At 41.5% G+C, this 15,720-nt stretch overlaps 1 protein-coding gene across 21 annotated transcripts in view; it reads left to right on the top strand.

Moving 5' to 3' along the window:
• nrxn2a (neurexin 2a) overlaps positions 1-15,720 on the top strand; it is a 166,881-nt gene that overhangs the window by 131,244 nt on the left and 19,917 nt on the right. For all 21 annotated transcript variants that reach the window (XM_078787855.1, XM_078787869.1, XM_078787866.1 and 18 more), the window contains one exon: positions 12,666-12,847. In XM_078787855.1, coding sequence (XP_078643981.1) covers positions 12,666-12,847 — 182 coding nt within the window. The remainder of the gene's footprint in view (positions 1-12,665; positions 12,848-15,720) is intronic.

Genomic DNA, 15,720 nt, shown 5'->3' with positions numbered 1-15,720 from the left:
TGTTGCTCAACTGTCTAGTTGTGGTTGACTCGGGGGGGGGGGGGGGTTGGCTTTTTGAGAGCTTTTCGGTGTTCGCTACATGTGTCGTCCGTTTACAATTGGGTATCACAAACTGAATTGAACAGAAAGCATGCCATGCTATTTATTTTCTTGTCGCAGTGAGATGCGGAAAACAAAATCAATTGTGGACAAGGGTGGTAAAAGCTCTGTCAAAAAGAGTTAAGTTTCCAGCAGGTCATATTTTACATTGCCCTGAGGGGAGGCACACATACACCATCATCTGTACTCATGATCACTGCAGCAATACATGCCAACTTTGCAATTGGTAACTGCAAAATATCACATTTTGTCATCATCCCCATTGCAAACAGCTTGATGTTCTTGAAGATAAATATGGAGCAGAAATAATAGGTGTTATGATGTGCACCAGTACAGTGGAAAAACGTGGGGGTAGTGGGGTTCAGTGGGGTCAGGCGAGAGGCGGGATACACCCTGGACTGGTCGCCAGCCAATCACAGGGCACATATAGTCAAACAACCATTCACACTCACATTCATACCTATGGACAATTTGGAGTCGCCAATTAACCTAGCATGTTTTTGGGAGGAAACCGGAGTACCCGGAGAAAACCCATGCATGCACGGGGGGAGAACATGCAAACTCTACACAGAAATGCCCGAGGGGGGAATCGAACCCAGGTCTCCTAGCTGCGTGTCCTGCGTGCTAACCACTTGTCCTAATTTCAGAATGATGTTGGACCACATTTTACCAGAATAAAATCGCACATTCGGTTTACTGGATAAGAAGTCAAGTTAAAACAAAGCCAGAACTGTGTTCCATAAAACCATATCACTTATAAACAACAAGCTTGGAATTTATAGGACTTCCTGCCACCGTGCAATAGCTCTTAAGTGTGAAATGAGTTCCTTCAAAAGAAAATGAATGATAATGACAACCCATTGTGGAAAAAAAAAGCATCTGCAAATTGGTTGGAAAGACTTGACAAGGTCATTAGAAACAAAGGCGACACCATCTCGTGTTTTTTATTGTCAGGGTTATGTTTTGTTTTCTCAAGAATGATAGGTTGCATCTAACTGCCTTGCAGGCTTCACCCTCTCGGCGGATGTGTGGGGGATGGCTTTAAAACTGCCTGTATGAACATATCTGAACACGTGTACAACTGCCTGGAGATGTGTTGCATATACAGACAATAATGTACACCATTTATGGGGGTTTATTTAAAGAAGTGTGGGCATGTTGCGTGGGCAAGATTCAGGTCCAATTTGTTCCACAATTTCCTCAATCAATAAAGAGCCAACAAACTATTTCTTATTTAAGAGAGGCTGTTATTTCCAAAATGTAAAAAACACATTTTAGAGTATAACAGCTTATAGGAACTTTAACTATGACTTGGAGTACATTAGAAAGTAATGGTAATGGTTTTATTTCATTTGAACATGCATCAGATTACAATTGAGTGCATCCCATAATCAGTTCAAAGTTCCACATGTCCAAAAGGAGTAGGATTTAGCAAACATCAACTGCTTGTATTGTTTCTTGTATTGGCTCATCAATGAAGTGAAATGGAAAACATGGCTCTTTTTGACCATAGGATAATTAATGAACAGGTATACTGCACAACACACGATTTTTAGCACATGTTTTAGGTACACCTGCATATTCAATACATTTATTATTCCTTCTCGAAAAACGATTATGATATATTTGAATTTTTACTTTGATTTTGAGAGTCGTGACTCTCAATCAATCTTATTCCAGCTTTTAGAGATTATAGTTGGACAGTAAGTATGGAATCAAAGATACCTGAGGGGAACAAGCTTATCTAAAGCTTCAAAAACGCAAATTCTTACAAACCATCTCCAAACCTTTCCTTCAAACTGTTTTTCTACAATATAAAACCTGTGTGGCTCAGGTCAATGGTCAGTGTGGTAGTTATGTATTTCTTTTACAGTTTGTCTGCTGGGCAATTCGAAAGCAATTTTTATTTGATATTTGGTTCTTTGTTAAGAACCCTACTGATCACAAATTGATTTTTAGTGCAATATACTGAAGACACTGTTACACTATTAATAAGGGAGTTAGTGATGTTGTGTGATGGAGATATATATATCCTTTAGAGTATTCCATGTACCGTGCAGCTTGTATAGTTTTTGTCAGCTGTTTGTCAGTATTGACTGGGTGTAGAACCGTTAGTCGTCGAACGTCAGCTACAGGAAGGTGCAATGTGGTTTTCACCCCGGTCAAAGAACACTGGACCAGCTCTACACCCTTTTAAGGATGCTGGAGGGTACATGGGAGTTTGCCCAAATGGTCTCCATGTGCTTGTGGACTTGGAAAAGGCATTCGACCATAGAGTGTGGGATTGGTAGCACGCTGCTACGTGTCATTCAGGTTCTTGTACAACCAGAGCAGGAGCCTGGTCAGCATTGTCAACAGTAAGTTGAGCCAGTTTCCGGTGAATGCTGACTCTTTGTCCCCGATTTTGTGTCTTTTTCGATGTCTTTGCTATTTATAGACAACGTGGTCCTGATGGCCCCATCGGGCTGTGAACTTCAGCGTTTATTGGAGTTCTGACTGTGAAGCTTTAAGATGAGACTCAGCAACTCCAAATTCGAGGGCAGTAGTTGTCAGTCGGAAAATGGTGGAATGCACACTCTGGGTTGGGTTTGAAGTCTTACCCCAGGTGGAGGAGTCCAATTATCATGGGGTCTTATTGTGAGGAGTGAGGAAAGGTAGGAGTGTGAGGTCGACAGGTGGATCGGAATCATCGGAATGCGGTCCGGTACAGTAAGGGCATTAATGCGGACTCTGTGCCGGTCCGTCGTGGTGAAGAGATAACCGAACCAGAAGGGATAGCGCTCAATTTGCCAGTCTATGTTTACACCCTCACCTGTGGTCAGGACCTTTTAGGTCATGGCCGAAAGAACAAGATCGCAGATACAAGCTGTGGAAATCAGTTTCATTGGGTTGGTTAGACTCACCCGAACAGATCAGTCAGTAGAGCCGCTAGAGCCGCTGCTCCTTCACATGGAGAAGTGGCTGGGGCATCAAGTCCGGATGCCTCCCTCGTGAGGTGTTCCCAGCATGCCCATTCCGGAGAAGCCCCCAGGGCGGACTGAAAACACACAGGAGAGATTACGGGCTCTATTTTTGTGGCGCAGCATGGCGCACCCCATGCAGTTGTAATTTCATCTAGCGCAGCCAATTTGGTAATCTGGTAGACCAGGCTGCGCCAAAATAGGCATGGCGGCTTACCACGGTGAGGTGTCCACATTTTCCGTTTCCCACAGTGAAAATTTTGTGACAAAAAAATGCGCCGAAGGTGCGCTGAGACCAGAAAGTCTGAAACTGCTGCCCCTGTGACCCATACAGGCAGAAGAAAATGAATGGATGTGTGTGGATTTATTTTCAGTGGATAATAAATCTATACTGCTATACACGCTATAAACTGACTAAACTATGTCTGTGTTTCACCTCTCTACTCCCTTAGGAAGATATAAAAAAAAAAAGTGCTGACGTTGTGAGGGCTGTCGTCAGTTTTGTGAGCTATTGTATATGAAAAATGAGTAAATATTTTGCAGTAAAGCATGCTTTCATGTAAAGACAATAAAATATGAGACCCAAATGGACTTTATCAATTCCAACACATCTTCTTCAAACTGAAAGTTAATGGAGGAAGCATGTTAATGTGATTATAGAAATAGAGATCATTCGAGGGGCACCTATTCCTTTCGAGACCTCACAGTCTGAATGATATAAACACAAACAATTATCATGAGCACTTCCTTGATAGAAAACATCTACTGTATGCTCAAAGTCACCGCTCTCTTACTTGGACATCATTATTTAAAGCGAAAAGCATACGTCCTTTCAGTCAAGCTTCAGGCTAAACTATTCATTTTCATCATTTCACTGAGTGCAATTCAATAGAGCGTGGAAGGAGTGGGCTTCAAATGTCATAAGTCAGACGACAAATACAGACTTAATATCTCTCCATAAAACTCAGCGGCAGGCAAAATTGCTCACAGTTTTGGTGCTTAATGTGGGTTGATGTTCTTAATCGATCAGATTCGTATTTTCCTGTTAATGTGTGTGTGTTGCTGGGTTTTTTTTTTTTTTGCATAATGATTCCACGGCATACCGTAAGTTCTTCTATCATTCTAACCCTGCTGACGGCTGGCAGGTCATTAGAGGATTTATCGAGTGGCAGAACGAATGTCTTTTTAAACCTTAGTGCACTGTGATAGGAATATACAGTGGAACCTCCACATCTTATAACTGTGATGCTGGTCAGCTTCAAGATTTGTCTATATGTGTCCTCTTGCTCAAAGACAGCTGGGATAGCCTCCAGCATACCCGCGATCCCAGTGAGGATCAGCAGCATAGAAAATGATGGATGGATGGATGGTTGAATCACACTTTAATCGTGTTGTTATTCATTCATTCATTTTCTACCGCTTATCCTCACGAGGGTCGCGGGGCATGCTGGAGCCTATCCCAGCTGGCTTCAGGTGAGAGGCGGGGTACACCCTGGACTGGTCGCTAGCCAATCACAGGGCACATATAGACAAACAACCATTCACACTCACATCCATACCTATGGACAATTTGGAGTCACCAATGAACCTAGCATGTTTTTGGAATGTGGGAGGAATCGTGTTATTACGTGATACACAATTAGGGTTTGTGTTCATAGAACTCATGTAATTTAAGATGCATTCATGTATTGTCTGGGATTTTCGAATGTCCACTTTCTTGATCTTTGTATTCAGACCACACATACCAACATAATAAATACGTTGTTTGGAGTTCTGAATGTCAGTGAATGCACCTCGCAATAGATGTGTTCATTCTGTGTGGCTCTTTGGAGATGCTACACTCTGACATCATAACTGATGGTGGCTTGCAATGATATGCCATTTGTTCATTCATTCATTTTCTACCGCTTATCATCACAGGGGTCGCGGGCATGCTGGAGCCTATCCCAGCTGTCTTTAGGCAAGAGGCGGGGTACACCCTGGACTGGTTGCCAGCCAATCACAGGGCACATGTGTTCATTATGCTAAAAATGCTAACATAATTCATGGCAGTGAGAAATAAGTGAGTTACAGCAATGTTTTTGGCATCCCTTAAAAAAAACATGATTTGGGGGATTTATTCATGGCACATGTGTTTGCCAACTGAATATTTAAGAAAATAATTTAGCTGAGCTTTTGGCTTGGATTTATGTATGGTTAAGATGTTTAAGATGTACAGTATAAGTATAGTGACAATGATTATTGATTATTATTGATATAACAAAATAGCCAGAGCCTCGTTGTTCAAGTACCAGGGTATTTAGTATTTCAATTCTGATTACATAAAATGTTAGCTCCCCAAAAACCTCATCATATTTTATCATTGCTTCCATAAATGATATTACACACAATATTGTTTATTATCGACCTGCATGCGGTGATGCAGTCACTCTTCAGATTGATTCTGATCATTTTTCCTGTGGTGAGCAGACCTGTATTTATATTTGGTAACATATATGTGCAAACATGGCTGAAAATGGGTATGACTAGCACCCTAGGAACAAACCTCAGGTGCAGTTAATTAATCATCATCCTTGAATCAGCCCCTCCCCTCTGGTACTTGACACACTTTTTGAAAGTATCTTTATTGAATTCAGCATGTTTACATATAAAATGTTACATACAATAGCTGTGTCCTAATTCAGGGACTGTATTCTTCAGAGAGTCCTTCATCCACGGCTGGAGCGAGTGTGAATTGGGATGGTCTGGCCTTCAGAACACTTCCTGGTTGTATCACATGCTCATATCCCCACGCCTATAACGATACTGCTGTCAGGTTTGCAAGGTTGAGAAAATGGAGAAGGAAAACCCTTACAAAAATATGAAACATTTCCAATCCAATCCAAAATTTGTTTTGGGGTTGTGTGTTGCTGGAAAGAGAAGAGAAGCCATCTGACAACAGATTTATCTCCAGCTCTGAGAAAAGAGAATGTGTGAAATTTTGCTGCATGCTGGTAATAGCAAAACGAAGCACCATCTGATGGATAAAGGACTGGTTTCTGCTAGGGTTGAACGGTGGGCTACTGGTTAACCTCGGGTCCACACGGAATACGTCATGGCTGCGTTGCGGCCGCCGGAAGCATTCAGCAAGATTGAAACCCACCCATGCAGTGCAGCTCCGGCTTTTTTTCAACATATCAATACAACAAATTGATAATAGTTACAGTGATGCTTTCTATCAACATTGTACCTTCAAAGAACCAACAACAATATGAAGGAATTGAACGCTATTAGATAATAATAAACATGAAAAAGCTTGCCACAGTCCCTACCGGAGTCAATGTGAGTATCCAGACTGGATTAGGACCGGAACCTCAATAGATTGATTGTGAGCCCGGGGCCACACGGTTATGAGGTCTGGGTTCGTATCTGCTCATGCATGGGTTTCCTCTGGGTACTTTGGCTCAGGTTGTCTGTGTCAGTTTAAATAGGCCTCGGCTTACCTACGACCCTGACAAGTTATATGTGGATGGATGGATAAAAAATGGCATTTTCTGTTGTTTTCAATAGGATATTGTCTGTTATTCCAGACAAATCTGTCAATTTTTCTATAGCAAGTTTGACCTACCGGTGTATTAATTTTTTTACACAGTCTGAGTGGCTTGAAAATAAAACCAAAATGTCCCTGAGATGTACAATCCAAATCCGCTTAAAGTTAATGCATTCTGGAATAGGAACAAAGAAATAAAGCCATGAACACAACACTTCACTTCATGGCTTGCAGAACAGTCACAAAATCAAGATCTATTTTCTTCTACTCCTTCGACATAAAAATGCAGTTCTTTTTTCTTTTTTTTCTTTTTTTTTTAACCCCTCTCCCCCGGCACAACCAGTTGCAGATCACCCCCCAAGGTCCTACATGTATGTGAGGTGGTGCAGTGCAGCAGGGAGGACCGGGGGCCCCACACACGCCCACTCCGCACTACCGACCAACCAAAAATGCAATTCTTAATGTTGTCATACATTTTTGACATCTTAGTCTTTTTGTTTAAGAACCAGCACTTCTCAAATCGTCTGACTCTTTACTTTTGCCGTCTTGACTTTTCTTTTATTGAAACCAGTTCACGACGGTAAGGCGTGATGCAAATTACTAGCAGCGTACACGCAGCTTATCGCTGGTTGCCTGCATCTGCTGTGCACTCAGTAGGCTGAGAGCACAAAGGAAAAAAAAACAGAATGTTTTTGAGTGGGTAGTCAATGCATCGTGGCACAGAAAAATATCCATAATGCTACACTGGATACGCACGTAGCCACCAAGACGTACATTAGCAGCCGTGCGGGGTTGGAAGGATTCATTTTAGACCGTGGAAATGCAGTTGAATGTATCACTTGATGAGTCTTCTGACCTCTATGACGTAGTCTATGACAGTAATGAAAACATGTTCAGCGGCTCGCACAAGCATTACACAACCCATTTCAATGCAACATACATATAAATGCCAGTAGAAGGAGTTTATTTGGGGTTTATTTTCAAACCAGAAAATGTTCAGGAAATAGTCTGCTACCTAACATACGTAAAACAAACACTCATATCAGTGCTGCAAGTTTTAGTTCAGGTTCAAGTACTGGACTGGGTGTACTGGTTGCCAGCCAATCACAGGGCACATATAGACAAACAACCATTCACACTCACATCCATACCTATGGACAATTTGGAGTTGCCAATTAACCTAGCATGTTTTTGGAATGTGGGAGGAAACCGGAGTACCTGGAGAAAACCCATGCATGGGTGGAATTGAACTCGGGGCTCCTAGCTGTGAGGCCTGCTCGCTAACCACTATCTACCGTGCAGCCAGAAAATAACATATTAGACATTAAGCTCACAAATGAGCAGTTCCTTGTTGTATTTGTTCTGGACAGCGTACCTCCCTCGATGGTTATTTCTCATCCAAATACTGTAATGGTGGCTTTACGCTCATACAGTAGTACGCAATGCACTCAACCTAATAAGAGTAAACAAGACATTTAAGGTGTAAATTGGACTCCTGTTCGTTTGTCACAGTAAATGTGCTCCCTAGCGGACCTTCATGGCAAGCAGATAGATGTATAGAGCAGAGAAAGTGATGTCATAGTTCAGTTTTAGCTTTAGCGTTATCATGTCTGACCCTTGTCTCACTGAACAGCGACACCTGGTGGCCAGTGTAGCATCTGGTGGATGGAGGTAGCTGAATGAATCAGCTTTGGGGTGCTTTCAATTAAATACTTGGGACAAAATGCATTTTGGGAAGACTGTATTGGGTTTTGTCTTCTATATTACTTTAGCTACCTTTTCAGTGTTAAGTTGCTGTGTGATGAGTTTAGCGTTGTTTGTGAGATGAGTCACCTCCTGCGATTTTCAGTGGGCTGACGTGATGTGAGTATTATAGTCCATTGAGTTTTAAGTTTTTCTCTGGAAATGTAGTGGGTGTGGGTTAAACACTGATGCATCTTCCATCCATTCATTTTCTATACCGCTTATCCTCATTAGCGTCGCGGGGTAGACCCTGGACTGGTAGAGACAAACAACCATTTACACTCACATTTATACCCCATGTATGTTTTTGGAATGTGGGAGGAAACCGGAGTACCCGGACAAAAACCTAAATGGAGATTCAAAACCAGGTCTTCCTAATCTGACTGTGTGGCCGAGGTGTTATCCACTCAAGCACCGTGCGGCCCCCAGTGCATCTTCATTAAATGATTACATTTAAAAATTGTCATTTCTGTGTTACTTTTCTAGAAAAATATGTTTCATTAGTTACTGACAACGGACACATTGACACGTTAAGTACACTCTGCATGTAAGTTCTTGCCTTTCACATCCATTATGTTGAAGTATTGCCTGAAAACACTAGTTTTAACTCGACAGACTCATCATTGTTGCATCATCTCTTGTGTAGCTGTGATTCTTTCAAGTATGTAACAACAGCACCCACCTACCTCACCTCTGTCATTGATTGGCTTACCATGAAATCATGATTATGTATGTGTCTGTCAGCCCCCCACACCCCCACCTCACCATTTATTTGCAGCTCCTGTTTTGTGTCTGGCTGAGTGAAGCTGTTAGATACAGTACATAAGAACGCACCACATTTCACTTTTCACTTTCACTGAAATAGTGATAAATGACATGACCTGTTAATGGAAAACGATAACAGCATGAGTAACGCTGTTATTTTTAACACTGAGTGTCATTCTATATGTACAATAGCATTACAATGTGCCATCAATACCAAAAGTGCTGCGTCATTGTCTGCAAATTGCCATAGACATCCGTCCTCCTTCTTAACCACTTATCCTCTGCATGAATTCACATTTCCAATACATGACTAGAATGGTCGTAATTTAGTGGACGTTTACCGGCAAATGTCAGAGTGACAATAAGCCATACGTTACAGTTTGCAGGTGCATCATTTTCAATTTTAAGATCCAGTGTGCAGCTTCTACAAAACATTAATTCATTCATTTTCTACCGCTTTTTCCTCACAAGGGTCGCGGGGGTGCTGGAGCCTATCCCAGCTGTTTTTGGGCGAGAGGCAGGGTACACCCTGGACTGGTCGCCAGCCAATCACAGGGCACATATAGACAAACAACCATTCACACTCACATTCATACCTATGGACAATTTGGAGTCGCCAATTAACCTAGTATGTTTTTGGAATGTGGGAGGAAACCGGAGTACCCGGAGAAAACCCACGCATGCACGGGGAGAACATGCAAACTCCACACAGAGATGGCCGAGGGTGGAATTGAACCCTGGTCTCCTAGCTCTACAGAACATAAGAGTATTAAATAAAATTTTGGATCCGATGATAGAAAATGGCAAAGTGGACATAGTTATTCCGAAGTATGAAGCAGGAACTGCTTGAGTTTGCACTACTGTTGGCTTCAGGGTTCTGGGTATGGGAATTTCCGTTTTAAGGCATCTGAATTGATGTAGTATTATAGTAGAAGGAAATTTAATACATCTGTTTTTTGTTTTTTTTTCATAGTTTCATAGTTTCATAGGGAATTTGACAGATGTCCGTAGGTGGGAATACTTACTGTATTTCAAGAAAAGTGCATCTCTGCTTTGTGATACAGCTAAAGAAGCATATCATCAGTATGAACTTTGGTCTCTGCTCATTTTTGCTGTTTTTCTTTTACAAAATATTTCATCATCTTTGCAAATTTTGGACTTCATTCTTGTAAAATAGATAGATAGATAGATAGACAGATAGATAGATAGATAGATAGATAGATAGATAGATAGATAGATAGATAGATAGATAGATAGACTCCCTTTATTGTCATTGCACAAAAACACAGTAGTGAAATTGCCAACGAAATGTCGTTGCAAAACTTAATTCTCATCAAATTCTAACTTTTCCCCCAACCTAATTGAAGCGTATCTCCTCGTCTTACGTCCATGGCATAGTGAATAATAGAGTATCTTCCCCAGACAAAATGTGAGGTTGTGTAAATTGAAAGAAGTATGAAGTGGAAAAAGGGTGAAAAGTGATTTGAGTGAATAGAAAAGGAGGTCAGAGCGAGGGCAGATAGAGATAACATTCAGTCCATGAAAGAAAGCAATAAAGCTCACTTACTGTGACTTCGTCATGTAACTAATGTCATAGACTCACATTTGACTGCAAATCCCTGATATTAATTAAGATTAGCATAGCAAGAAAAAAAGTCCACACAGTCTGAGAACCTGCCCTTTAATTAAATTCAAAGTCAGCACAAAGTAATTCCGAGCCTTTGGAGGTCTTTAAGCATCATTCAGCAGTTAGCTGCTATCAATAAGGAACCTCTGTGGCGAGTGGCCATTACACCGTACTGAATGCTACTTAACTCTTCTTACGGGCTATGAATTGAGGCTTCAATTAGGTCTGGAGTGTTCCTCCGTGCCTGGCTTTATTGATTCACGTGTTGAAAGACAACTGTCCTACAGGCACAAATACTTGGATTAAGAGCAGCATCGTAATAGCAAACATCTCGGCTGTACTATCAGAGGTAATTGTTGTTTCTGCACTGCACTGCTTTTCACATCACACCGCCACAGTGAGGACATACATGTCGCTCCGTGTTTGCCGCCCGTCGCTCAAATCTGAACTCTCCCGAAAGTGCCTCGCTCCTCCGCCTGACTATCTATCCTCCTGAAAAAAAATCACATCATTCTACCGAGCAAAAGTTTGGACTGTCTTTAAAAGTGTCATTTTAGCAGCGCTCCAATGACCACAAATGACCGTTCGTCAGTGTCTTTATTGTAATAGAATAAGATAACAATAAAAAAATGAAGAAAATCATCAAAGTGGAACGTTTTCAGTGTCCTTCCCCTTACACGATACTGGTATTAGTAACAGCTAAATTCCTTACAACCATATCTCATTAAAAAACCCACAGGTGTGGCACAGGCGTTTCTCTAAAGATTTGATTATTTTATGGGTCCCAAACATTCATTCATACATTTTCTATACCGCTTATCCTCACAAGGGTCGCAGGGGTGCTGGAGCCTATCCCAGCTGTCTTCAGGCGAGAGGCAGGGTACACCCTGGACTGGTGGCCAGCCAATCACAGGGCACATATAGACAAACAACCATTCACACTCACATTCATACCTATGGACAATTTGGTGTCACCAATTAATCTAGCATGTTTTTGGAATGTGGGAGGAAACTGGAGTACCCGGAGAAAACCCACGAATGCATGGGGAGAACATGTTCAGGTGACCGAGGGGTGGAATTGAACTCCGGTCTCTTAGCTGTGAGGCCTGTGCGCTCGACCACCGTGCAGCCGTCCCAAACACAATGTTGCAAAATTGACTCAATAGCACCACCTTTCAGTTCTAAAAAAAAAATGAGTCCATCAGTTTCATGGATCGTCATGATACTTGGTGGAGACTATCATGACAGGACGCACCAAAAAGTCTCAAGAACCCATATTACAAAACAAACAGGAAGTCGGGTATTTTGGTTGGTGGCACCAATTTTGGGGGTGAAAACTAAGGATTGTATCTTAACAAACTCGGCCTAGGGGGTTTGACCAAATGAGCCCAATGTACCATCAACGGACACTAGACGGATGGGCAATGTTAAATTGCGAAGGATTTTAGTTGGTCCATAAGATGTGGGCGGGGCATGGCACCAAACTTTGATGTTTGGATTGTGACGTTGCTTTGAACGCTAAGCGAAACTGTAAATGTTAATAAGTTGTAATTTGCATGACGACAATAAGAGTCCTGTTGAGTGTGAAGGAATAGTTTTCATGGTGACAGGTGTTTGGTTGTTTTTTTGTCTTGTCTTCATGGATGGATGTAACATTCATATTCTTAAGTTGCATCCATATGTGATACTTTGTAATTAATAGTTTGTAATACTTTGTAATTCTAGCACATTTTTGCTAGTATGACACCATACAAAAAAGAGCATCAGCGTTACATTAATACTTACTGTTAGTGTCTCTGTATTATGCTTTTGTTTTGCAAGAATCCCAAAATGCACAAATAGATGTCCTCGAGCATGTCAGACTGAAGTACACAAACAAAGCCAAAGCGATCGTGTTCAGAAAAAAAAAATTGTGTTTACACGTCTCTTTTTCCCCCTGCAGCTGGAACCACATACATCTTTGGGAAAGGAGGCGCTCTCATCACGTTCACCTGGGCCCCCAATGAGCGGCCGAGCACCCGAGCCGACCGGTTGGCCGTGGGCTTCAGCAGTCTGCAGAGGGACGCCATCTTGGTACGGGTGGAGAGCACCCACGGGCTCGGAGACTATCTTCAGCTGCACATAGTGAGTATTTGAATAAGATTCTTTCTCTGCAAGGTCGGATTTATTTTCTGTTGTACATAATTGTGTACAGAAGTAGTCAACAGACAAGTTACTCACATTTGTGGTTAAAAATGTAGTAAAAACATTCTTTAGATTTACAATGGAAGCACCTCATCTACAAGTGAAAGCATTAAAATATCCTACTATACACAGGAAATACTGTTATGTAATGTGAAATTACGTGGCACTTGAAACAGCGGAATTAGCAGTGAGCCCAGACTGAGCAATAATGCCTTGGAGTGTTTTGTTTATTACTTCTTTGTCCTTTATAATTTAATAATATAATTTTATAATTTCATCGTGTTGCTCTAACTTCATTTGGACTAATCATGTGTATTGTACTCTATATAATCAATTTTAGCCATTCTGTGTGAGACACCGTGTGCTCCTTGACCTTCCTTTTTGCTGGAGGATGCCCCACATGTGATCAATTTGCAGCTAGCTGGCTTCTCAGTTTTCCAAGAGACGAGATCATGCTGTGCTTCAGAATATCACAACTCCATTTCTGGCATCAGTTGTCCCGATCCACATTTTTTGACTTCGGATCCGATTCGATTTTTTTAGTAGTCTCACTGATCGAATCCCTTACCAATCCCAATATATTTTTTAAATAATAATAATAATAGTCTGCACGGTGATTGAGTGGTTAGAACAAAGGCCTCACAGCTAGGAGACCCAAGTTCAATTCCAGCCTCTGCCATCTCTGTGTGGAGTTTGCATGTTCTCCCCGTGCATGTGTGGGTTTTCTCCGGGTAGTCCGGTTTCCTCCCACATTCCACCAGTCCAGACAGACCTCACAGCTAGGAGACCAGTGTTCAATTCCACCCTCGGCCATCGACCATGCATGCATGGGTTTTCTCCGGGTACTCCGGTTTCTTCCCACATTCCAAAAACATGCTAGGTTAATTCATTCATACTGTCTGTCAAACATTTGCAGCATTTCTTGAAATTAATTCTTTATTTTTAGACTATTAGCCACTGGTTAATTGGCGACTCCAAATTGTCCATAGGTATGAATGTGAGTGTGAATGGTTGTTTGTCTATATGTGCCCTGTGATTGGCTGGCGACCAGTCCAGCGTGTACCCCGCCTGGGATAGGCTCCAACACCCCCCGCGACCCTCGTGAGGAAAGCGGTAGAAAATGAATGAATGAATGAATAATAATAAGTTTTTGTAACTCAGCTCTCTCATCCAATAAAAAATAACATTTGAAAAAATAGGAGTACAAAATACCTTTAGGCTAGGACTGATCATCTAACATTGTTATAGATCCAACTGTGGTGTGATTTAGAATATATTACTTTTTTCAAACAAACTAGTCTCTTCAACACAATAGTCATTTATTGACACTCCATAGTATTAAGAACCACCAGTTACAGCTCTACTGCTCGTACAAGCTCACCACACCATGACACAGCTGTCTGGGCACAGTGAGAGGGAAAAAACCACTGTAGCTACACAGCCTAATATCCAAAACAAATAATATTGCAATCATTATAGATATGTTGCACTCCAGTGTTATCAGTGGAAGTAGTGTAAAATCAACCTAATGTGCTACACAAACACGTAGAAAAACCCTGCACATGGGAGCTGATGAGCAACCAGTGAGCGATACGCTCACACCCAGAGCAAATTATAAGTGTCCGACGGGAATTCTGGAGTATCAAAGTAGTTCAGAGGAGAAAAACAGACGTGTAAATGAATGGAAACTTACTTCATACAGCATGTTTAGTCTGGCACCAACAAGTTTTTTTTGTTTATATTGCTGTATTCTTTTTAGAAATGTCAAATAGCTCCATGTTTACCTGCCAGAGACGACTGAATAGCTTCCTGTCCGCTCATTGATCAGTTAATGAAACTCCCGCTGACTGGTCCTTATTTCTGTGACATTTTCGACAAGTCGGCGATGACATGCATGAGTACAAAATTAAATCAGAGAAAACACATAAACAAATAAGCAACCCAAGTATTGGGACAAAATATTGATATTACGATATGTTGCATCGTCATCAGTCTCGATGAACCAATACAAACACGTTCCTGTGCTTATTACGTGAAGAAACGTGGTGAAGCAGTGAGCGTTCTCTCAAGATAAAGTGATGCGTCTGTTGGCAAAAGAAGCGACACCTCAGCAGCTGCCATCAAGTGTGTCTGTTCTGGGGGGAAATCAGCCTTTTTAGTACATAGCTGCAGGACAGATGTGCCGTGATGAAAAGCAGAGCTGTCAAATGTCTGTGAGTGGTGTAATAATTAAAATCACAGCTGCTTAATGTGTCTTTCAGTCCGGTGCATATTTTTAATATTGGATGTTGTTATTGAGTCCCCTTCACACTTTCATGTTCTGTGTTTTACGACACCAATTTGTGGTCCAGAAACGAGTAGGAAAAAATCTCCGTAATGTTCTCAAATAGTTGTGAACTGAGAGTTAAAAGTGTTGCACTTGACGTGATGTTCTCACTTGGATGTTTTTCAAGAGTGTATTTTTATTATTCTTTTTTTTTTTCGTGCCAGGAATTAGATCTCTCTTCTCAGCGACATGCACGGCTTACAGCTTGTATTTTTTTTTCTCCCCTTGTGGCTGACAACTTGCTGCACAGTTTGACACATTGACACATTATGAATGCTCAGACATGAGTTCACAGGGTGTGGATGGCTCTTTCTGGGATTCTCTCACATAACAGTCAGTTACATTAGATGGTCTTAGTTAGTTTGCTCTCAGTAAATCAGCTTAGGAGCAAATGAAACTTATATGAGATACAATTCAGCCCAGAATGATTCATACTGTGCTCAAATTTTGCATTCATTCATTCATTTTCTACCGCTTATCCTCATGA

This window comes from Doryrhamphus excisus, linkage group LG21 (assembly GCF_037039965.1).
Source record: "Doryrhamphus excisus strain RoL-2023G ecotype Guam linkage group LG21, RoL_Dexc_Guam_v1.1, whole genome shotgun sequence".
Taxonomy (NCBI): domain Eukaryota; kingdom Metazoa; phylum Chordata; class Actinopteri; order Syngnathiformes; family Syngnathidae; genus Doryrhamphus; species Doryrhamphus excisus.
This window is presented reverse-complemented; position numbering and strand designations above follow the sequence as displayed.